We start from the raw sequence: 23,019 nt of genomic DNA, 5'->3' as shown, positions 1-23,019 counted from the left end.
TCTAAAGAAAGCTTTAGGACTATCTGGTGTGCACTGGCTCCTCCCCCTATGACCCTCCTCCAAGCCTCAGTTAGGATACTGTGCCCGGACGAGCGTACACAATAAGGAAGGATTTTGAATCCCGGGTAAGACTCATACCAGCCACACCAATCACACCGTATAACCTGTGATCTGAACCCAGTTAACAGCATGATAACAGAGGAGCCTCTGAAAGATGGCTCACAACAATAATAACCCGATTTTTGTAACAATAACTATGTACAAGTATTGCAGACAATCCGCACTTGGGATGGGCGCCCAGCATCCACTACGGACTATGAGAAATAGAATTATCGGTAAGTAAATTCTTATTTTCTCTAACGTCCTAAGTGGATGCTGGGGACTCCGTAAGGACCATGGGGATTATACCAAAGCTCCCAAACGGGCGGGAGAGTGCGGATGACTCTGCAGCACCAAATGAGAGAACTCCAGGTCCTCCTCAGCCAGGATATCAATTTTGTAGAATTTTACAAACGTATTTGCTCCTGACCAAGTAGCTGCTCGGCAAAGTTGAAAAGCCGAGACCCCTCGGGCAGCCGCCCAAGATGAGCCCACCTTCCTTGTGGAGTGGGCATTTACAGATTTTTGGCTGTGGCAGGCCTGCCACAGAATGTGCAAGCTGAATTGTACTACAAATCCAACGAGCAATAGTCTGCTTAGAAGCAGGAGCACCCAGCTTGTTGGGTGCATACAGGATAAACAGCGAGTCAGATTTCCTGACTCCAGCCGTCCTGGAAACATATATTTTCAGGGCACTGACAACGTCTAGCAACTTGGAGGCCTTCAAGTCCCTAGTAGCCGCAGGCACCACAAATAGGTTGGTTCAGGTGAAACGCTGAAACCACCTTGGGGAGAAACTGAGGACGAGTCCTCAATTCCTCCCTGTCCGAATGGAAAATCAGATAAGGGCTTTTTCAGGATAAAGCCGCCAATTCTGACACGCGCCTGGCCCAGGCCAGGGCCAACAGCATGACCACTTTTCATGTGAGATATTTTAATTCCACAGATTTAAGTGGTTCAAACCAATGTGACTTTTGGAACCCAAAACTACATAGAGATCCCAAAGTGCCACTGGAGGCACAAAAGGAGGCTGTACATGCAGTACCCCTTTTACAAACGTCTGAACTTCAGGGACTGAAGCTAGTTCTTTTTGGAAGAAAATTGACAGGGCCGAAATTTGAACCTTAATGGACCCCAATTTCAGGCCCATAGACACTCCTGTTTGCAGGAAATGTAGGAATCGACCCAGTTGAATTTCCTCCGTCGGGCCTTACTGGCCTCGCACCACGCAACATGTTTTCGCCAATTGCGGTGATAATGTTTTTGCGGTTACATCCTTCCTGGCTTTGATCAGGATAGGGATGACTTCATCCGGAATGAATTTTTTCCTTCAGGATCCGGCGTTCAACCGCCATGCCGTCAAACGCAGCCGCGGTAAGTCTTGGAACAGACAGGGTCCTTGCTGGAGCAGGTCCCTTCTTAGAGGTAGAGGCCACGGATCCTCCGTGAGCATCTCTTGAAGTTCCGGTTACCAAGTCCTTCTTGGCCAATCCGGAACCACGAATATAGTGCTTACTCCTCTCCATCTTATCAATCTCAGTACCTTGGGTATGAGAGGCAGAGGAGGGAACACATACCCTGACTGGTACACCCACGGTGTTACCAGAGCGTCTACAGCTTATTGCCTGAGGGTCTCTGGACCTGGCGCAATACCTGTCGAGTTTTTAATCATGTGGAAGACTTCTGGGTGAAGTCCCCACTCTCCCGGGTGGAGGTCGTGCTGAGGAAGTCTGCTTCCCAGTTGTCCACTCCCGGAATGAATACTGCTGACAGTGCTATCACATGATTTTCCGCCCAGCGAAAAATCCTTGCAGCTTCTGTCATTGCCCTCCTGCTTCTTGTGCCACCCTGTCTGTTTACGTGGGTGACTGCCGTGATGTTGTCCGACTGGATCAACACCGGCTGACCTTGAAGCAGAGGTCTTGCTAAGCTTAGAGCATTGTAAATGTCCCTTAGCTTCAGGATATTTATGTGAAGTGATGTCTCCAGGCTTGACCATAAGCCCTGGATATTCCTTCCCTGTGTGACTGCTCCCCAGCCTCGCAGGCTGGCATCCGTGGTCACCAGGACCCAGTCCTGAATGCCTAATCTGCGGCCCTCTAGAAGATGAGCACTCTGCAACCACCACAGGAGGGACACCCTTGTCCTTGGTGACAGGGTTATCCGCTGATGCATCTGAAGATGCGACCCGGACCATTTGTCCAGCAGGTCCCACTGGAAAGTTCTTGCGTGGAATCTGCCGAATGGGATTGCTTCGTAGGAAGCAACCATTTTACCCAGAACCCTTGTGCATTGATGCACTGAGACTTGGCTCGGTTTTAGGAGGTTCCTGACTAGCTCGGATAACTCCCTGGCTTTCTCCTCCGGGAGAAACACCTTTTTCTGGACTGTGTCCAGGATCATCCCTAGGAACAGAAGACACGTCGTCGGAACCAGGTGCGATTTTGGAATATTGAGAATCCAATCGTGCTGCCGCAACACTACCTGAGATAGTGCTACACCGACCTCCAACTGTTCCCTGGATCTTACCCTTATCAGGGAATTGTCCAAGTAAGGGATAACTAAAATTCACTTCCTTCGAAGGAATATCATCATTTCGGCCATTACCTTGGTAAAGACCCGGGGTGCCGTGGACCATCCATACGGCAGCGTCTGAACTGATAGTGACAGTTCTGTACCATAAACCTGAGGTACCCTTGGTGAGAAGGGTAAATTTTGACATGAAGGTAAGCATCCCTGATGTCCCGAGACATCATGTAGTCCCCTTCTTCCAGGTTCGCAATCACTGCTCTGAGTGACTCAATCTTGAATTTGAACCTCTGTATGTAAGTGTTCAAAGATTTTAGATTTAGAATCGGTCTCACCGAGCCGTCCGGCTTCGGTACCACAACAGTGTGGAATAATACCCCGTTCCCTGTTGCAGGAGGGGTATCTTGATTATCACCTGCTGGGAATACAGCTTGTGAATGGCTTCCAAAACTGTCTCCCTGTCAGAAGGAGACATCGGTAAAGCCGACTTTAGGAAACGGCGAGGGGGAGACGTCTCGAATTCTAATTTGTACCCCTGAGATATCACCTGAAGGATCCAGGGGTCTACTTGCGAGTGAGCCCACTGCGCGCTGAAATTCATTGAGACGGGCCCCCCACCGTGCCTGATTCTGCTTGTAAAGCCCCAGCGTATACTGAGGGCTTGGCAGAGGCGGGAGAGGGTTTCTGTTCCTGGGAACTGGCTGATTTCTGCAGCCTTTTTCCTCTCCCTCTGTCACGGGGCAGAAATGAGGAACCTTTTGCCCGCTTGTCCATGAAAAGACTGCGCCTGATAATACGGCGTCTTCTCATGTTGAGAGGCGACCTGGGGTACAAACGTGGAATTCCCAGCTGTTGCCGTGGCCACCAGGTCTGAAAGACCGACCCCAAATAACTCCTCCCCTTAATAAAGCAATACTTCCAAATGCCGTTTGGAATACGCATCACCTGACCACTGACGTGTCCATAACCCTCTACTGGTAGAAATGGACAACGCGCTTAGACTTGATGCCAGTCGGCAAATATTCCGCTGTGCATCACGCATATATAGAAATGCATCTTTTAAATGCTCTATAGGCAAAAATATACTGTCCCTATCTAGGGTATCAATATTTTCAGTCAGGGAATCCGACCACGCCAACCCAGCACTGCACATCCAGGCTGAGGCGATTGCTGGTCGCAGTATAACACCAGTATGTGTGTAAATACCTTTTAGGATACCCTCCTGCTTTCTATCAGCAGGATCCTTAAGGGCGGCCTTACAAGCGTGTGAGCGCTTTATCCACCCTAGGGGGTGTTTCCCAACGCACCCTAACCTCTGGCGGGAAAGGATATAATGCCAATAACATTTTAGAAATTATCAGTTGTTATCGGGGGAAACCCACGCATCATCACACACCTCATTTAATTTCTCAGATTCAGGAAAACTACAGGTAGTTTTTCCTCACCGAACATAATACCCCTTTTTTGGTGGTACTCGTATTATCAGAAATGTGTAAAACATTTTTCATTGCCTCAATCATGTAACGTGTGGCCCTACTGGAAGTCACATTCGTCTCTTCACCGTCGACACTGGAGTCAGTATCCGTGTCGGCGTCTATATCTGCCATCTGAGGTAACGGGCGCTTTAGAGCCCCTGACGGCCTATGAGACGTCTGGACAGGCACAAGCTGAGTAGCCGGCTGTCTCATGTCAACCACTGTCTTTTATACAGAGCTGACACTGTCACGTAATTCCTTCCAACAGTTCATCCACTCAGGTGTCGACCCCCTAGGGGGTGACATCACTATTACAGGCAATCTGCTCCGTCTCCACATCATTTTTCTCCTCATACATGTCGACACAAAAGTACCGACATACAGCACACACACAGGGAATGCTCTGATAGAGGACAGGACCCCACTAGCCCTTTGGGGAGACAGAGGGAGAGTTTGCCAGCACACACCAGAGCGCTATATATATATACAGGGATAACCTTATATAAGTGTTTTTCCCCTTATAGCTGCTGTATAGTTAATACTGCGCCTAATTAGTGCCCCCCTCTCTTTTTTAACCCTTTCTGTAGTGTAGTGACTGCAGGGGAGAGCCAGGGGAGCTTCCCTCCAACGGAGCTGTGAGGGAAAATGGCGCCAGTGTGCTGAGGAGATAGGCTCCGCCCCTTTTTCGCGGACTTTTCTCCTGCTTTTTTATGGATTCTGGCAGGGGTTAAAATTTATCCATATAGCCCTGGGGGCTATATGTGATGTATTTTCGCCAGCCAAGGTGTTTTTATTGCGTCTCAGGGCGCCCCCCCCAGCGCCCTGCACCCTCAGTGACCGGAGTGTGAAGTGTGCTGAGAGCAATGGCGCACAGCTGCAGTGCTGTGCGCTACCTTGTTGAAGACAGGACGTCTTCTGCCGCCGATTTTCCGGACCTCTTCTGTCTTCTGGCTCTGTAAGGGGGCTGGCGGCGCGGCTCTGGGACCCATCCAAGCTGGGCCTGTGATCGTCCCTCTGGAGCTAATGTCCAGTAGCCTAAGAAGCCCAATCCACTCTGCACGCAGGTGAGTTCGCTTCTTCTCCCCTTAGTCCCTCGATGCAGTGAGCCTGTTGCCAGCAGGTCTCACTGAAAATAAAAAACCTAAACTAAAACTTTCACTAAGAAGCTCAGGAGAGCCCCTAGTGTGCACCCTTCTCGTTCGGGCACAGAGATCTAACTGAGGCTTAGAGGAGGGTCATAGGGGGAGGAGCCAGTGCACACCAGATAGTCCTAAAGCTTTCTTTAGATGTGCCCAGTCTCCTGCGGAGCCGCTATTCCCCATGGTCCTTACGGAGTCCCCAGCATCCACTTAGGACGTTAGAGAAATATAATATATAATACAGAAAAGGGAGTAATCTACATTATAATCAGCGGGGAAACATGAATACTACAAGCTTGCAACTGAAAGAACATAAAACCTGGGATTTAGTGAATTACTTTCTTGAACATATATGGGGGAATTCAATTAGCCGTGGGACGTACTGTAGGGTTTTTGGCTCTCGGGTTAAGTGAACAAAGCGATTTAATGATATCCCATTGTAAGCCTCATATCCCATGACAAGCCCTGCAGCTAAAGCACGGGAAGACATACAGTAGGTTCCAGTAGAACCCATCATCACCTGTTAGCAGCCACCATTTCTAGATACAGCGACACAGGCTCTTTGTAGTGGCAGCCCCTGTTATTGTGCTGCCAACACCATCAGATTAGAAGAGAGAGATTAGAGAGTAGCACTAAAAGCCATTCATGTTATTCACTTCAAGCCAGATAGTGGAAAGAGCTGTCCACAGACACAAAGGACTCCCCCATAAGTGCAATGGACCTGATCAGAGATGGATGCAGTCCATACAGCAGCCACACCTATGGACACAGCTGCTGGACGAAAAAGAATGCAAATACAGCAGCAGGAGTCTTGTGTAAAGAGAATCATCTCTTATGTTAAACAGAACCACATAGTGGGACTGAGGCAGGCGTATCTATAGTCGCTCTTCCATGCAGCTGCTGCAGCCTACTTGCTATCTTATGCTAATTCCATTATCTGCCCACATATGGCGATTATCCATGTATCTGTATGTGCAGGGCCGCTGCCACCCACTGCCTCTCCCCAGCATCACCCACTTCTTCTTCCCAGAGTCACCTACTGCCTATCACCCACTGCCTCTCCCCAGCATCACCAACTTCTTCTCCCCAGAGTCACCTACTGCCTATCACCCACTGCCTCTCCCCAGAGTCACCCACTGCCTCTCCCCAGTGTCACCCACTGCCTCTCCCCAGAGTCACCCACTGCCTCTCCCCAGAGTCACCCACTGCCTCTCCCCAGAGTCACCCACTGCCTCTCCCCAGAGTCACCCACTGCCTCTCCCCAGTGTCACCCACTGCCTCTCCCAAGTGTCACCCACTGCCTCTCCCCAGTGTCACCCACTGCCTCTCCCCAGAGTCACCCACTGCCTCTCCCCAGAGTCACCCACTGCCTCTCCCCAGAGTCACCCATTGCCTCTCCCATTTGTAGGAGTGTGCATATTTAAAGTTTGCAGGGGGGAGCCAAACACCCTAGCACTGGCCCTGCGTATGCGGAAGACCAATACCCACACACACACACTGTTTTTCCGCCTGTAGCAATTGTCATTACTATAGGGAGTTGCACCTACTCCATGCTGCAAAAGATCCGTCTGATACAAGAGCCCCATCTGTGCCTGCACGTCACAAACGAGCGCAAAGTCAGCTGACATACCACTACATGCCCAGCGACGGATCAATTCTTCACGATCGCCACCTAGGTACCACCCAGAAACACCCATTATACAGACTTTCAATCTCCAACAGCGCAGTATGCAATAACATTCAATGGCACATGCGCAGTTTGCAAATATCCGCGGGGTCTGTCGTATTTCCACTTCTGTCCAACTTAGAATCAGGCATCTGTGTGTGTTATAGCCTAATAACAATACCAGCAACTTGTTTAAAAAGGACAAATAATTTCGCACCAATATATGGGATTAATAAAAGAGAGTTAAATTAACTTCACATATTTCAAATAATGTTACATTACTGTTCCTAGTGGACGTCTTACATAAGCATTTTTCAAATCTTATTTCATTTGGAATCATGTTTAAATAGTCCATTGTACACAGCTCTATGTATTTATTACCCAATTTAAATTGGTTTTAGGCAACCCATTATCCTGTTACTGGAGTGAGTCTGAGAAAATACAAACCTGTGATCATTCAGCTGTCTGGCATATTTCTGCACAGAAGACTGATGTGTCCTATGTGAGACAAGCCTGCTACACATTAATGAGCTCTACCTATTATTAAACCATCTAAATGCTGCAATATGCACAAATGCAATTACACCAACAAATTCTCCTGAAACATCACACTTAAATCTAGTCTTGTAACTACAACTTGCTGAAATACTATAATTTACTTTAATGAGTTTCTCTGTTCAAACCTATCTCTCATTTCACACCAACATTATTTCGAGAGATCTGAAACCTGAATTAAAGAAGAAAGGTAATAAAACAATGAGGGCATTGAGGCCTATGGGCAAGGGCGTAGCTACCATAAGTGCAGCTGCTATGGGGCCCAGAGCTGAGAGGGGCCCGCCTTCCCTGTCATAGTTACATGTGTTATATGCATTTTTCACCGCTGAAGATACATAGGGGCCCTTACAAACTTTTGTCTTGAGGACTGCAATATATCTAGTTATGACCCTGGACCTGCTCATTGTAATTTAGTATAAAATAAACTGAAGGGTATTATTATGTTACATACAGTAATATCAACTGGGGGCACTGTAATTTGGCAAAATATGAAGTGGGGGCACCATGAGAAAAGGGGCACTGTAACGTGACATAGTATGAACAGGGGGCCCTGTATGTCATAATGTGATTTGGGGTACTGTGTGGCATATTGTGTACTGGCAGCCCTACAATGCGACATCATGTGACCCAGGGCACTACTATGGGGCATAAAAGGAACATCTACTGCGGAGAGGTGTCTCTCTAGAAGCACTGGAACAGGGGCCCCTTCAAAATGTTGCTATGGGCTCTGGCTACACCCCTGACTATGGGCCTGATCCAGAGATGGATGCAATGTCGATTTTGCACACAGGGGAGCAATGTTATGCCACTGTGCATGCATCTAAGTCGCATTGTGCAGGTGCCGCCACAGTCCTGCAACAGCGATCGCAGTGGGGATTTATACGCAAAGTGGCTGATATTTGTGGGAGGGAACGGGGGAGTCACAACCATTTTAGGGGCGTTATAGCTGCTACTGTAGTTCCATACGCAGTAGACATGGTTCCAGCACTGTACTGACCAGAAGGTCAGTGATCGTCCGATGTGCGTCAGATGTCTTCGTCTTCGTGCACCAGCTGCGGATCTGGAATGCCATCAGTGGGCGTCTCTATATAAAACTTAGTGGCTGAGGAATTATTTTCGCACAACAGCAGCGCACGGGATCATGGCAGCTGCAATGGCATTTGCGTACATCTCTGAATCAGGCCCTATGTTATACAAGTATTTTGCCAATATCTCGGTGTATACAACAGAACAAACTGGAATGGCCCCTTGGTTTGTGTGTCCAAATTCTGACTCCTACAAAGTCTGTAATGTTATGCAAGTCCCTGATACTAAGGCAAAGAGGCAGAGAATGTGGGAGCGTGCCTATGCCCCACTGTGTATATTGGGTCCTGGCTGTGCCTCCCTGGCCTCCTTCCATCTAACCTGCTCTATGTATCCGCATACAAGGCGAGATGTAATAACGTCTGGTATTGCCGGAGGTGCGTGATGCTGACCGATCTCTCATTCTTTTAAAGCGGCAGTCATTTACAAGGCAAAACCATGCCTTGTAAATGAATGCCGGTTTAAAAAAATGTCGGCTGGCATCCCACAACTCCGGCGATATCAGACGCTATTACAGCTCGCCTATATTGTCTTCGGTTTGCGTTGGGACAAATAGGTCTATCTCTTGGTATCACGGTGTCATACAGGGAAAAGCAGGCATCTTCAGAATGACAAAAAATACCCTAGCAATCCCCCCCCCCCCCCCCCCACATGAATGGATCATCCTAAATAATGTAATACCAAATAAGTGCCTTATATATACAAGTCCTAGTAGAATTACAACTGTAAAAGATGGAACCGGACTCAGGTCCCATCTTTTGTCAACATTGATAGATTCTGATCAGACAGGTCAGCCACCATGCGTCTCTTTACAGTGGGTTAAACATAATACAAAGCCAGGAGATGTAATGCGCAGGTGGCAGACATACTGGGCTGGAAATAAACATTGCACAACATAAATGCCTTTCAGCATTACTCACACTCCTGCAAGTGGCGTTGTACGTCCCGAATGGCGAGCAGCTTCCAAGGAAAGAGAACGCTGGTACCTTAACTCTTTGTAACTCTTCACTATCTGCAGGAAGCAGGTCAAGGTTAGCCCAGAAAAATATTATATATTTTACAGTAACCAGAAAAAGAATGAAGCACTAGATTAAACAGACAATTAACATATTGTTACCGATACCGATTGTTAATATAAATCTATCCACAGATAGGCGTCAAAAAAACCAGACTTAATTGGTTTAATCAGATAAGAAGAAAAAATACTAACTACAATTTAAATACATAAAGATAAAAATAAATGTTCCCAGTGGACTTATTATGTAAGTGTTTTTGTATCCGTTCTCAAATACAGAAAAAGAAAGTCTCATCACAATTGCTAATATATTGTGCGCATATTAATCATATTTCTTGTGTAACATATGAATCTAAGCGCGTAGCAATGGTTATTGCGGGGCCAGTTCTGAGCCGCACGCTGCTGCAACCTCTTTACCATCTTTTGCTGTAGTTGTGTCAGCACTGTGTGCAACTCAGGATCAGGCCCTGTTTGGCTAGGTACACAAGTCACAGTATACTGTACATATAACACTAATTCAGAACAAGGCATATATTTATGTAGTGGCGGGTTTGACCACAGAATTTAAAGCAGCGCCAATAATAATTTCAAAACATGCCGGTCTTTGCGCTTCACCTAAGTGTCACGTTAAATTTTTAGGTGAAACTTGCTGAGAAGCGCAGTAAATATACCCCAAACTGTAAAAACACATCACCGCAAAATCCCTGCCCAGTAGGTTTAGTTGACACAATCTTATATATTTTTATTAAAAAAAGCTACCACATAGAGCAACAAAACGCGTTGGTAACCTACCCCATCCACCCACTGAGTACCATATTGCCTGAACAAGCTCCGGACCTGCTCTGTGGAAAGGTGCATTGAGCCCATAACAAATTTGCTCTGGCTGCTGAGGGAACAAACGGCACAGAGGACAAAGACCGCAACATAACTGAGGATTCCGGCTCAAATACCATCAGTAGGGCCTGGGAAGCTTCTCATCTGGCGGTGAGTGTTAATAAATACGTAAGTAGTCCCTCCGTTTTCGGCATAACAGTCTACAATATACAGCACCACGTAATAGGGTGATCACCCCTGGACACAGTGAAAGTATCCCCTATCTCAGGACAAACCTACTATTGATACCGACGGCACACTAGGAACAGGCCCACAATTGTTGGACTTAATACGTTGCTATGAGTGAGAATCTTGCTTTTTTAAAGAACCAACAACCAGTGGTTTTTAATATTAGATATATTTTTTATTACTTTTCCCTTTTTTTATATAATGTGTGGTATTTTACATATAATAAATGTGTTGATTACATGACTATTTAGTGTCTTCATATATTAGCGCTGCTTTTCTGTTGTTCTATTGATTTACCAAGGAGACTGACTATCTCCATTCAAGCAGCCGCTAGGTAGAACCAAATAATTTCAGCGCCTGTATCTACCTACCTGGTAATATTTTGATAAAAGGCTTTAAAGTTACTCGATCCTTCTCTAAATACAGGTGATTTTGAATTTTGGATAAGGGATACTCAACCTGTATTCTCAATCCTGCAGTGCGTTAAGTACAATAATTTTACCTATTTATTTGCACCTTTAGACCACCCCAATCTGCCAATTTGTTCATTAGCTTTTTACACAGATGCTACATTATAAAAAATCATTCACATAAAGCACAAATCACATTCAATTACTGTAGGTTTCTGCTGGGGATGCGGTCAGAATCCTGGCAGATCCAGCGGTAAGTACTGGGGTTAGGGTTGGACTGTGGGGAGGGGGGGCTAGGGTTAGGCTGTATGTGTGGGGGACAGTTAGGGTTAGACTGCAGGGTGGCAAGGCTAGGGTTAGGCTGTGTGGGGGTCGTGGGAGTTAGGGTTAGGCTGCGGGAGGGCAAGGCTAGGGTTAGGCTGTGTGGGGGTTGTGGGAGTTAGGGTTAGGCTGCGGGAGGAGAAGGCAAGGGTTAGGCTGTGTGTGTGGGGGTCAGTTAGGGTTAGGCTGCGGGAGGGCAAGGCTAGGGTTAGGCTGTGTGGGGGTTGTGGGAGTTAGGGTTAGGCTGCGGGAGGAGAAGGCTAGGGATAGGCTGCGTGGGGGTCGTGGGAGTTAGGGTTAGGCTGCGGGAGGAGAAGGTTAGGGTTAGGCTGTGTGTGTGGGGGTCAGTTAGGGATAGGCTGCAGGATAGCAAGGCTAGGGTTAGGCTTGTGGGGGTCGTGGGAGTTAGGGTTAGGCTGTGGGAGAAGGCTAGGGTTAGGCTGTGTGTGTGGGGGACAGTTAGGGTTAGGCTGCAGGATGGCAAGGCTAGGGTTAGGCTGTGTGTGGGTCATGGGAGTTAGGGTTAGGCTGCAGGGTGAGAAGGCTAGGGTTAGGTTGTGTGTGTGGGGGACAGTTAGGGTTAGGCTGCGGGAGGAGAAGGCTAGGTTTAGGCTGTGTGTGTGGGGGACAGTTAGGGTTATGCTGTGGGAGGAGAAGGCTAGGGTTAGGCTGTGGGGGTCATGGGAGTTAGGGTTAGGCTGCGGGAGAAGGCTAGGGTTAGGCTGCGGGAGGACAAGGCAAGGGTTAGGCTGCGGGAGGACAAGGCTAGGGTTAGGCTGCGGGAGGACAAGGCTAGGGTTAGGCTGCGGGAGGACAAGGCTAGGGTTAGGCTGCGGGAGGACAAGGCTAGGGTTAGGCTGCGGGAGGAGAAAGCTAGGGTTAGGCTGCGGGAGGAGAAGGCTAGGGTTAGGCTGCGGGAGGAGAAGGCTAGGGTTAGGCTGCGGGAGGAGAAGGCTAGGGTTAGGCTGCGGGAGGAGAAGGCTAGGGTTAGGCTGCGGGAGGAGAAGGCTAGGGTTAGGCTGCGGGAGGGGTGGGTTAGGAGTAGGGTTGAAATACTTACTGGGATCCATCAGGATTTTGACTGTCAGCATCCTTACCGTCGGGATTGTAACCGGCAGGATTTGTTACCCAACCCTTCTGCTGTACTTGCCGGTCATAAATGAAGCACTATGTACAGTATGATAAAGGTTACATACTTTTGCATACCTGCATTTAAATAAGATCAGTTGCTCAACAAGAGATATGCTTAAGGCTAAAACCATGGAAGGAATGCATGAAACAGTTCCATGTAATAAATTCACTATGGTCCTCTATTTACCTTAGCATGGACTTGTGTGAGTGATACCAGTTCCTTGTTCAGAAGCGTCTTCTGCTCCTCCAGGCCAACAACTGATGTGCAAAAGTTACAAAAAGTAGTAAGACAATATCTAGTTACATTTTTCAACTTGCATTCAACCGGTGAACTTCATCAGATTTTATCAGATTGTACTACAATATTGACAGAACACATGCCAGGTTAAACAACACTCATCCAGTATACCCAGCAAACAGTTTTTGGGTGAGTGAATAAGAAAAATGGAACCTCCATAAATAAATAAATAAATAAAGAAATAAATAATGTCTGGCCGGTACTTAGCCACTTGTACCAAAACAATATGCAAAAAAGATAGCAATATTCAAGTGGCATTTAAAGCAAAAGGTCAGCACCCACCATTGCTCAGCCAATATAATGGGATAACATACATTAAAGTTTCCAGAAATAGTGGAATGCTTACTCTGATCAGCGTAGCTTCGCGCTTTCATTTCCATGTTTTTAGTCTGAGCTTCCATAGTTAGTAAATTAGCTTTGAAAAGTTTCCTTTCCTGCTCAATGCCATCCTCCATCTCCATGCATCTCTGCAAATAAAGCACAAGAAAAAGACATCAGACACTGGGGGTCATTCAGACCGGATTGCTGCTGTGCGTTTTCGCACAGTGGGTGATCAGGTCCTAACTGCACATGTGTATGCACCGCAATGCGCACGCGCGTCGGACAACAACAACCGGCATCGCCGGTCAATGACGGGATGGTGCGAAAAATCCGCTAGCACGGGCGTTCGCAAGGTGATTGACAGGAAGAGAACGTTTGTGGGTGGCAACTGAGCGTTTACAGGGAGTGTCCGGAAAAACGCAGGCCTACCCAAGCGTTTTCACGGAGGGTGTGCGACGTCAGCTCCGGCCCCGATCAGCCTGATGTGATTGCACTGTAAGTCCTGGGCTACGCACAGACTGCACAAAGTGGATTTTAGCAGCTCGGCCTACACATAGGATCGCACACTTGCACGGCGAATATACACTCCCCCTAAAGTCAGCGACTATCTGAAAGCAGGACAACAAAATTAGCAGCCAAGCGATCAGATCTGAATGACCCCCACTATCTGCCACACTCTGCATGGGAATCTTCATCAGGGGCTGCAATGAGAGGTTTCAAGGGTAGGGTCATGTGGGAGTTTTATGCTTGGCTTAGATTGACATTAAGCATGTCAATGGGAAATAGGTACTCTGAACCCAAAAGGACTACTTAGATTTACAGAATTCTAATATCATTTACTGAGATTTCCCAATTCTGATTCCGTCCAAACAGGATTACTGTTTCCCCTGTTAGACCTTGCGTAAACACCAAAGCCATCACTCAGCAACAGCCGCTGGCTTCCTGCACTTGGTGCCACTCTACCTGCCCGCTAGGCAACCTCGATGCGTTCTCTAAAGTTTATTCACAAGCAGCTTGTTAGAATGTGTCTGGTTCTCTAACTCTTTCTCCCTGTCTCATATGTGCTGGTGATAGCTCCCCTTGATCCAGTTGCTGAACCTGTGTCCGTGAATGTCTTTATTATTGCTAAACCATACTGACCTAGGATCTTACTGCTTTGTCCTGAGTCAGTATTGTTGGTTGACTTTGCCTTGTCTGCTAACAGTCATGACCTCAAATTGTAAAGTACCATTGGTTTGTCTGCTGCCAGGCATGACATTGGGCTTTTCACTGGACTTTATGGAAATCTATCTGCTGTTCTCAACCAGTATCCTGCATCTGGGGCACCCCTCCTTCAGTGTCCCATTCATGCAAAATACTACCAGCAATAACCTATTAAAAACTCTCCGTTATCTAGAATCTGAAAGCCTTAGAACATCAAAGTAATGGTAAAGGTATTCATGTGAAAGGAAGTAAAAGGTATTTATGTGAAAGGAAGATTCTTATAGGTTAAACCAGGGCTGGCCAAACCAGTCCTTGAGATCTACCAACAGTTCACATTTTCCAGACCACCTACCTGGAGCACAGGTGTAGTCATTACTAATAAAGATGTGCTGCATTCATTCCTAACTGACACTTCTGCAGATCTCCAGGAGGCATGGAAAACATGAACTGTTGGTAGATCTCGAGGACCGGTTTGGCCAGCCCTGGGTTAAACCCTCACGAAGTGAGACTATATAGAATAGTACTGCTCTATTGGTACTGCCCTAACAACCACTTTATTATTTAATCTTAATATTTAATCAAGGTGTAATTCACAATATCAAAATCAGTAAATGTTAGTCAAATAACAGTACATGGAGCAGGGACTCTAGTAACTTGTAATGAAAATGCTAGGCTAATAATAGCTTTCAATTCTATTCATTTTATTTGCAGATACAGAAAAATATCAGCATCTCCGGATACAAAGCCACAGCCATTCAGCTTAGAAATCCAACTGGTTTTGCACAAGTCCGGTATGCTTCCTCGGGGTGTTGCTGCTCTCTGGGATCAAAGAAGTTCATCATTTATCTGACTTTAAGGTGAACAATTACAGAACACAGGCTTTGCCAGCAAACATCAAATGGAATTGTTCCACATAGCTCTAAAATATATGGGAGTATTCTCGTGCTAAAATAATTAAGTAATGAGAGATCAATAAATGTGTTTTGTTTCTTAAGTCACAACTCAGCAAGCACCACAGAGAGGGGAACAGCACGGTAGATGTAATGGATAGCATTACTGCCTCACAGCACTGAGGTCTTGGGTTAAATTCCCACCACGGCCCTAAATGTGTGGAATTTAAATATTCTACCTGTTCTTGAGTCAAAAACATGCTAGAAGGTTAACTGGCCCCAAACAAAAATTAACCGTGGTAGGGAATATAAATTGTAAGCTCCACTGGAGCAGGGACTGATATTAATGGCCAAGTATTCTCTGTAAAGAGTTGCAGAATATGAATGGGCTGTATAAAGAACTGTTAATAAATAAGGTACGAGGCATGCACTTGTCATCTACAGTATTCCTCAGCAGAAAACTGCATTACATGCAATTCTTGGGTGGGAAAATGTAGGTGTTGGCAAGTGGTTGGTTGTCACTGGCACTTTCACTGACTTCCCATAGTGCTGTGCCTCGTGCAGTGGCAATACGTAACCCAAGATGGGTGGTCTTCAGTATGCCGGCTGTCGGGATTCCGGCGCACAGTATACCGGCGCCGGAATCCCGACAGCCAGCATACCAACACTTTCTTTCCCTCTTGGGGGTCCACGACCCCCCTGGATGGAGAATAACCATTCCCGCAGCGTGGCGAGCGCAGCGAGCCTGAAAGGGGCTCATTTGCGCTCGCCACGCTGTCGGTATGCCGGCGCCGGTATGCTGGTCGCTGGGAGCCCGGCCGCCGGCATACCATACTACGCCCCCCAAGAGGCATATAGCCATCCCGTTGCATGCTGAGGCGGCGCTTGGAGATGAGATGATCTCCAAGCGCTACCTCTTCCTATGCAGTGAAATCGGAACCAGGTTGCATCTACCCGGCTTACTCGTTCACACTGCACCACGAACTGGGTTGAACTCTTGTTCAACCTTGCTCGCTATCCGAGATGAAATACCAGGGCGCTCTACAGGGGATATTTCAACTGGCCCCTTTCAGACTACGTCGCAACCTGGATTGCTACACGTTCACGTACAAAAAACCCGGGATATTGCTGGCGGTCTGGAATGTGTATTATAGAACAGTTTTTTGGGTTTTTGTTTTTTTTTGTTGGGGGGGGGGGGGTTTACAAAAAGTAAGGGCCACGCACATTTACCATAAAATAATAATACAGTGATATCTTGACATCTATTGATAACAATGTTATCGGTGAAATATCAGTGTTAAACCATATTGTAGGCTACTGTCATAACTCGAGAGAGTATACTGGCGCCGGCTGAATTTCAAATAATGAACGGATGCAAATTTATCAATAAAAAATTATTCATACATTTATTAAAATTAGACTAAAAATGATTACAACAAATCTAATTGTCAAAAGGGTAATATAATAGATAAGGGATTGAGAGTCTCTCAAATTAACATGTGACCACTTCTATCTTCACTTAGGCAATATGCACTTGTTTTCTGGCTAGGACTCAGTCCTCCAAAGTGTCCTCAGTAAATTTTGGATATGGATATTACCATGGTCTCAGGAAGAAGTCCCCTTGGTTCTCAATTGCAGGTCGAGGTCCAATGGCAGCAGGGGAATATCCAGAGATTCCAAATAGACAGCACTAGTGAGGATCCTATGGGAGTTTGTAAGTCCAATAATTGCCAGATGATTGAGAATGGCAGGTGCAATGCACGTGGTCAGGAGGAAAAGGGGCTCAACGCGTTTCGCTGGTCTTGGTCACCGCCAGCTTCCTTAGGAGCATATGTTACTGTCATAACTCGTACCACAGTGAATTTACATTTAAATAATTAAATTTAAGTTTGATGCACAGGAAGGCAAGAAGCAAAGCCAGAAACTATAGTAATAACAGGCCTGGTACGCATAGACAGGAACACCTACAGCAGTTCTGAATCAAGAGGATTTCCTTGGCAAGCCTTAACTAATGACAAAGGGCTTAATTCAGCATGGATCGCTATTCAGAGAATTTGCAAATTGAGCGATTATCGAACGTGGAGTGTTCGCAATGCGCATGCGCAAGGGGTAACAGTGACAGGAAATGCGTACAGATCGTAATCGCAATGTAGCCGCTGTTTGACTGACAGGAAGCCAGGTTTTCTGGGCGGAAACCTGACGTTTTCTGGGTGTGTCAGAAAAGACGCAGGCATGCCCAGGGGTTTTTGGGGAGGGTCTCTGACGTCAGTGCAGACCACTTCCAGCCCACCTCAGCCACAGATTAGTGGCAGCCTCAGACCTATGTACATTTGCTCAGATGGCAAAAAAATCTTTGCTGTTCCGGAAATTGCGTATGCATGTGCGAATGGATAGCGATGTGCGATGCATTTGCAGACTTGCACGGAGCATTTTTTCTTCCTGTCAGGGCAGCGCCTTTATACTTGCAGACAACTCCAATTTCTCAGAATAACAATCCATGCTGAACTAGGCCCAAAGAACAGATTTTAGTGTTGCCGTTTACACCTACCCAGTTTGTCATGTCTTAACTCTGTGGATTTTGTTGTGTTACTGGGTAAAATATGCATTACCCTTCATGTTTGCGCTGTTATACTACAGATGTGGGTTGGAGTGGAAAAACAAATCTCTTCACTAACCCTTAAATATAGGTTACTAAAATAACATAGCAGCAGGAACTGCATACTCCTCTGATGCAAAGCCACTTCCCATTTCGGAGATCATGGGGCCGATGTATCAAACCCCACATTTTAAAATTAGAGATGGCCGGTTTGGTTCTCCAGGAATGAACCCAAATTTTGTGTATCCGAACTGAACCAAAACCTGATCTAAATCCCCCGAGGAGATCCAATCCGATCAGAGTTTTGGGTTTTGGATTGCAAAAATTACATGATTTTAGCTGGGGGGATTTTAGCGATTTTTATCAATGATTATCTTTATTTTGTTTTTTTACCGCTTTTCAACCAAACCGAAATCTGAACCAAAACACTTCAGGGTGGTTTTGCCAAAACCCAATGAGGATTAGAGCCAAAACCAAAACACGGGGGTCCGTGTATATCTTTATTTAAAATGTAATGGGATATGATCATTTTGCCTAAATTCCTAACATGAAAACTAAAATTTTCATGCAAATGTACTATCAATCTGTTGTCAGAACACAGGCTCCGATAAGAGCCCATCCTATAACTTATGCTATCACTCTGCTTCTGGAATTGGGTCGCTGCATGTACTATGCATGCGTGGACATCTCCCTGTGCATGTGCGCATGGGGCAGTACGGATGGTGCAATGGTTAGCATTACTGCCTCACAGCACTGAGGTCATAGGTTCGATTCCCACCATGACCCTATCTGTGTGGAGTTTGTATATTCTCCCTGTACTTGCGTGGGTTTCCTTAGGGTATTCCAGTTTTCTCCCACAATCCAAAATTATACTGGTAGGTTAACTGGATCCCAAGAAAGTTATCCCTAGCGTGAATGTGAGTGCATGTACATATGATAGGGAATACAGGGGGTGATTCCGAGTTGTTCGCTCGCTAGCTGCTTTTAGCAGCATTGCACACGCTAAGCCGCCGCCCTCTGGGAGTGTATCTTAGCTTAGCAGAATTGCGAATGAAAGATTAGCAGAATTGCGAATAGAAATTTCTTAGCAGTTTCTGAGTAGCTCCAGACTTACTCAGCCATTGCGATCAGTTCAGTCCTTTTCGTTCCTGGTTTGACGTCACAAACACACCCAGCGTTTGCCCAACCACTCCCCCGTTTCTCCAGCCACTCCTGCGTTTTGCAACTCGAACGCCTGCGTTTTTCCGCACACTCCCATAAAACGGCTAGTTTCCGCCCAGAAACACCCACTTCCTGTCAATCACACTACGATCAGCACAGCGATGAGAAAGCTTCGTTATGCCGTGAGTAAAATACCTAACTTTTGTGTAAAATAACTAAGCGCATGCGCTCTGCGAACCTTGCGCATGCGCAGTGAGCGACTAATCGCAGTATACGGAAAATCGGCAACGAGCGAACAACTCGGAATGACCCCCATAGATTGTAAACTCCACTGGGGCAGGGACTGATGTGAATGGCCAAATATTCTATGTAAAGCGCTGCAGAATATTTGTGCGTTATGTAAAATAACTGGTAATAAATAATAATGGGGGCTGCACTTGTTGTAAATGGAGGAATCACGATAGATATTGGAGCTACATGCTGCGGTCACTCATTCTTACAGTAAATCATAGGGATCCTTAATATTTAGTGATTTTTTGGGGATATCCCGTAAATATATGGCAAATCTGTTAGAAAATGTAAAGATACTGAAGTTTTTCTCTGTATTTGACATTCTGGAGTAAATGCCATAGGGTGTGAAAATCTGGGACTTTGTGTGAGAAATGTTTAAAGCGGCAATCATTAACAAGGCATAACACACCTGGATATGCCTTGTAAATGATTGGCGCTTTAAAAACACGGGTATTCTTGCAAGAAGTCCCGCACCTCCAGCTTCTTGCACCCTATTACATTTACAGGACAGGTTGACATGATTCCCCCCCCCCCCATCTTTTGGGTGTCGTTTTCTTCGTAGAGTGACCGTGAACCCCAATTAGTGCACCGCTTTACTCCCCATGCTTCGGGCAAGATGCCTCTCTGCGCTCGGCAGAGGTTTCCGTTCCCAACTGTAGTCCACGTGGATCGTAAAGTATGAAAAAGTTGAAAAAAATATTGTGAAAAACTCATGTCAACCTTTTTTCACGTTGACCTATCACATGTCGACCAATAGTGGTCGACCTAATGACTGTCGACCTAATGACCGTATCCCGCCATAGAGGCCAGACATATTTAGCTGCATGCACGCAATTTCCCTCCTACTGAAAAAAAAAAGACATTTTGGTAGAGAATATGTAACCAAACTCCTTTTTTTCGGGTTTTCCTCCCTGCAAAATAAGTTGCTAACAGAAATGGATGGAATTTATGTGCTAACTCTGTGTCATGTGATAGCCACAATCTCTTACTTCAGTGGAAAATCCCTGCAGGACAGACTGCTAGTGAGTGGTGGCATAGAGGAATATTATACAGAAGGGCGAGCAAAGCAGGGAGGCATGTCAGGTCACATTCCAACAACACATTCTTCTCCAATAAATGTTACTATATGCATGGACTACTTTACACAGTTCTCCCTAAGAGTACCCATATATTGGGAGATACAGAGTGGGGGTTCCTATGACCTGGCTGGTTCAGATAAGCAAATATTTGACAATTATTGGTATAGGGCCAATCACTTGAGTTTGTTTGTAGCACATGTATGTTTGACTCTATCACACACTAGGAGATGCCGAGGCGCTGCCCAATCATATGCTGGAAGCCATCTAGGCACACAAGGAGACAATTCGAGGACAGTTCATTTTCTAAGTAAGCGCCACGGTCTATACTTTCCATATTACATTCCAAACTGTATTTCTGGGAATGTTTGGTTCCAAAATATTGTAATCATTTGTCAAGGTCAAGATCCTCCCTTCTGCTCAGTCCCTACACTGAATCTCAAAGAAAATATGAGCATACACACACACACACACACACACACACACACGTACTCACTTGTGTTATTTATATTCAGAAAGACTGACACTATTTCATTACACACACATGGTATAAATAATGTGTTCCTCCTACTGTGTGTTCCTAAACGTATTAAAGCAAGCAGTCAAACAATGCTAATTGAATCTAAGAAGCTTATAGAATGTCCCAGTGTACAGCGGCAGCCTGAGTAAATGAATTAGACACAGTAAATGGACACTCCCTCAACCTACATGCCCTTCAGGTTTCTATACATACATATCACTACCTTACATTACCAGGAGATTTACAAAAGTACAATTAATACCCGGTAAAAAAAAGTTGTAATATCACAAGATGTGAACTTCTACCTTATAGGAATGATACCACCAAATATAACTTGTATTTGGAGGAAGTTACTGTATTTGGGCCACATGATTCATTTTGAAAGTGTTCCGCGTGGAATATTTAATGGTGACTGAAGGTAAAACTATGAGGAGCCCTTCATACAAGCAACTTGCTTTGTTCCAAATTTAACCTTGTATATTATAAAGGGAATACTGTACCCCCTAAAGCAGGGCTTGACAAATCCCAGTTGCCAAGTAGCCATGGCCCCTAAATTTTGCTGCCTGGCTACCAGATTTTTGAGGGAGGAAACATATCCTTTTCAGCCCCAACAGCCGTAGCTGCGATTTTTGGAGGCTAATACCCCTTTTCCACTAGCTCAAAAAACACGGGTAAATGCACGGGGGCGTGCATTTACCCGTGTTTTTTGCTAGTGGAAAAGGGTCAACCCGTATCAAGTAATCCGGGAATCCTACCCGGGTAGTTTACCGGGTTGAACACGAGTTCAACCCGGTAAGCTGTGCAGTGTAAACGGAAGCCGTGTCGCTCCCGTTCACAGTCTATGGAAGGGCGGTGCTGGGAGACCATGTGATCTCCCAGCGCCGCCCCTGTCGAGTCGACAGCAGCGTCACCAACCCGGCAATATGCCAGGTTGGTGAACGCAGTGGGAAAGGGGGCTGAGCACGGGCCGCAGCCGGGTAGCACACGTGTCAGGCTCCCGGCTGCGACCCGTGCTTAAAGGTGGAAAAGGGGCATTAGTATATGCAGTGCCTATTATAAAGTGCCAGCTTAAAATCAATAGCAGTATTATACCTGTGTTAAACAGAAGGAAAACAGAAGGCAAACAAACCAACAATATAACACAAGGGCTACATTGCAAGCACAAAACTCAGGATCATTATGTGGCCATTCCTTACCTCTACCATAAGAACTCCAGACTCAGCCTTACCACCTCTCCGGCTGAGAACATCAGGTTTACCCCCGGGCCCAACTCTCAAGATGAGCAGGGAGCTGTGGGGGGAGTGCAGCAGGACCAGCCTCGGAAGGGACATCTCCATCGGACTTGAGTGTGCCACATTATCATACCCACCTGTACTATGATTTTATCAAAATAATGTTATCCCAATTTTCCTTCTGCTACTGGTTACCTGAAAATATTTTTTTACCCTGTGGTTTTTTTTGTTCCACCCCACTGTGTGCTTTTCCTGTAATGTGTATCTCCACTGATTGCCCACCCTGCCATTGTGACCTACATACAGGGTACATCATACTAGTACTACTACTACTACACAAGTGTCAGTTTTCCCATGTATGCACTGGGCCCTTGTATGGCTCACCTCCCACAGTGTAACCTTCGTAGTGCGCCCAACATGGCTGCCTCATCTGGTACGCTTGTGGATGGGATGAAAAATACATGGACTTTGTGGTTTTTTTTGTGAACTTTTAGACTCTGCGATTTCCCCATTTTGTGTTATCTCCTCTAGGGGTCGACTATTCCACCAATGGTAATCCTATGCAGTGCGCTCATGATGGCTGCCTCACCTGGTACCTTATGAGGATGGAATACACAACCCTTAGACGTTATTACCCAAAATGTCTACACCAATCGTGCATTATGCTTACTGTGTGCTCAAGGTTTCCTTTTAAGTCTGTGTGGCTTGTCTATCGCTGTATTACTTAAATATTCTGTATTATGGCCCTCATTCCGAGTTGTTCGCTCGCTAGCTGCTTTTAGCAGCATTGCACACGCTAAGCCGCTGCCCTCTGGGAGTGTATCTTAGCTTAGCAGAATTGCGAAACGAAAGATTAGCAGAATTGCGAATAGAAATTTCTTAGCAGTTTCTGAGTAGCTCCAGACTTACTCAGCCATTGCGATCAGTTCAGTCAGTTTCGTTCCTG

General features: G+C 46.1%; 1 protein-coding gene across 1 annotated transcript in view; it reads right to left on the bottom strand.

Annotated features, from left to right (window-relative positions):
* LOC134966174 (C-Jun-amino-terminal kinase-interacting protein 4-like) overlaps positions 1–23,019 on the bottom strand; it is a 238,478-nt gene that overhangs the window by 177,649 nt on the left and 37,810 nt on the right. The window contains exons 2-4 of the mRNA XM_063942721.1: positions 13,130–13,250; positions 12,673–12,743; positions 9,467–9,558 (exon numbers count right to left, since the gene is read on the bottom strand). Of these exons, the coding sequence (XP_063798791.1) occupies positions 9,467–9,558; positions 12,673–12,743; positions 13,130–13,250 (284 nt within the window). The remainder of the gene's footprint in view (positions 1–9,466; positions 9,559–12,672; positions 12,744–13,129; positions 13,251–23,019) is intronic.

Source organism: Pseudophryne corroboree, chromosome 10 (genome assembly GCF_028390025.1).
Source record: "Pseudophryne corroboree isolate aPseCor3 chromosome 10, aPseCor3.hap2, whole genome shotgun sequence".
NCBI classification, from domain to species: domain Eukaryota; kingdom Metazoa; phylum Chordata; class Amphibia; order Anura; family Myobatrachidae; genus Pseudophryne; species Pseudophryne corroboree.
Note: the sequence above shows the minus strand (reverse complement) of the source record. Positions and strands in the feature narration are given on the sequence as shown.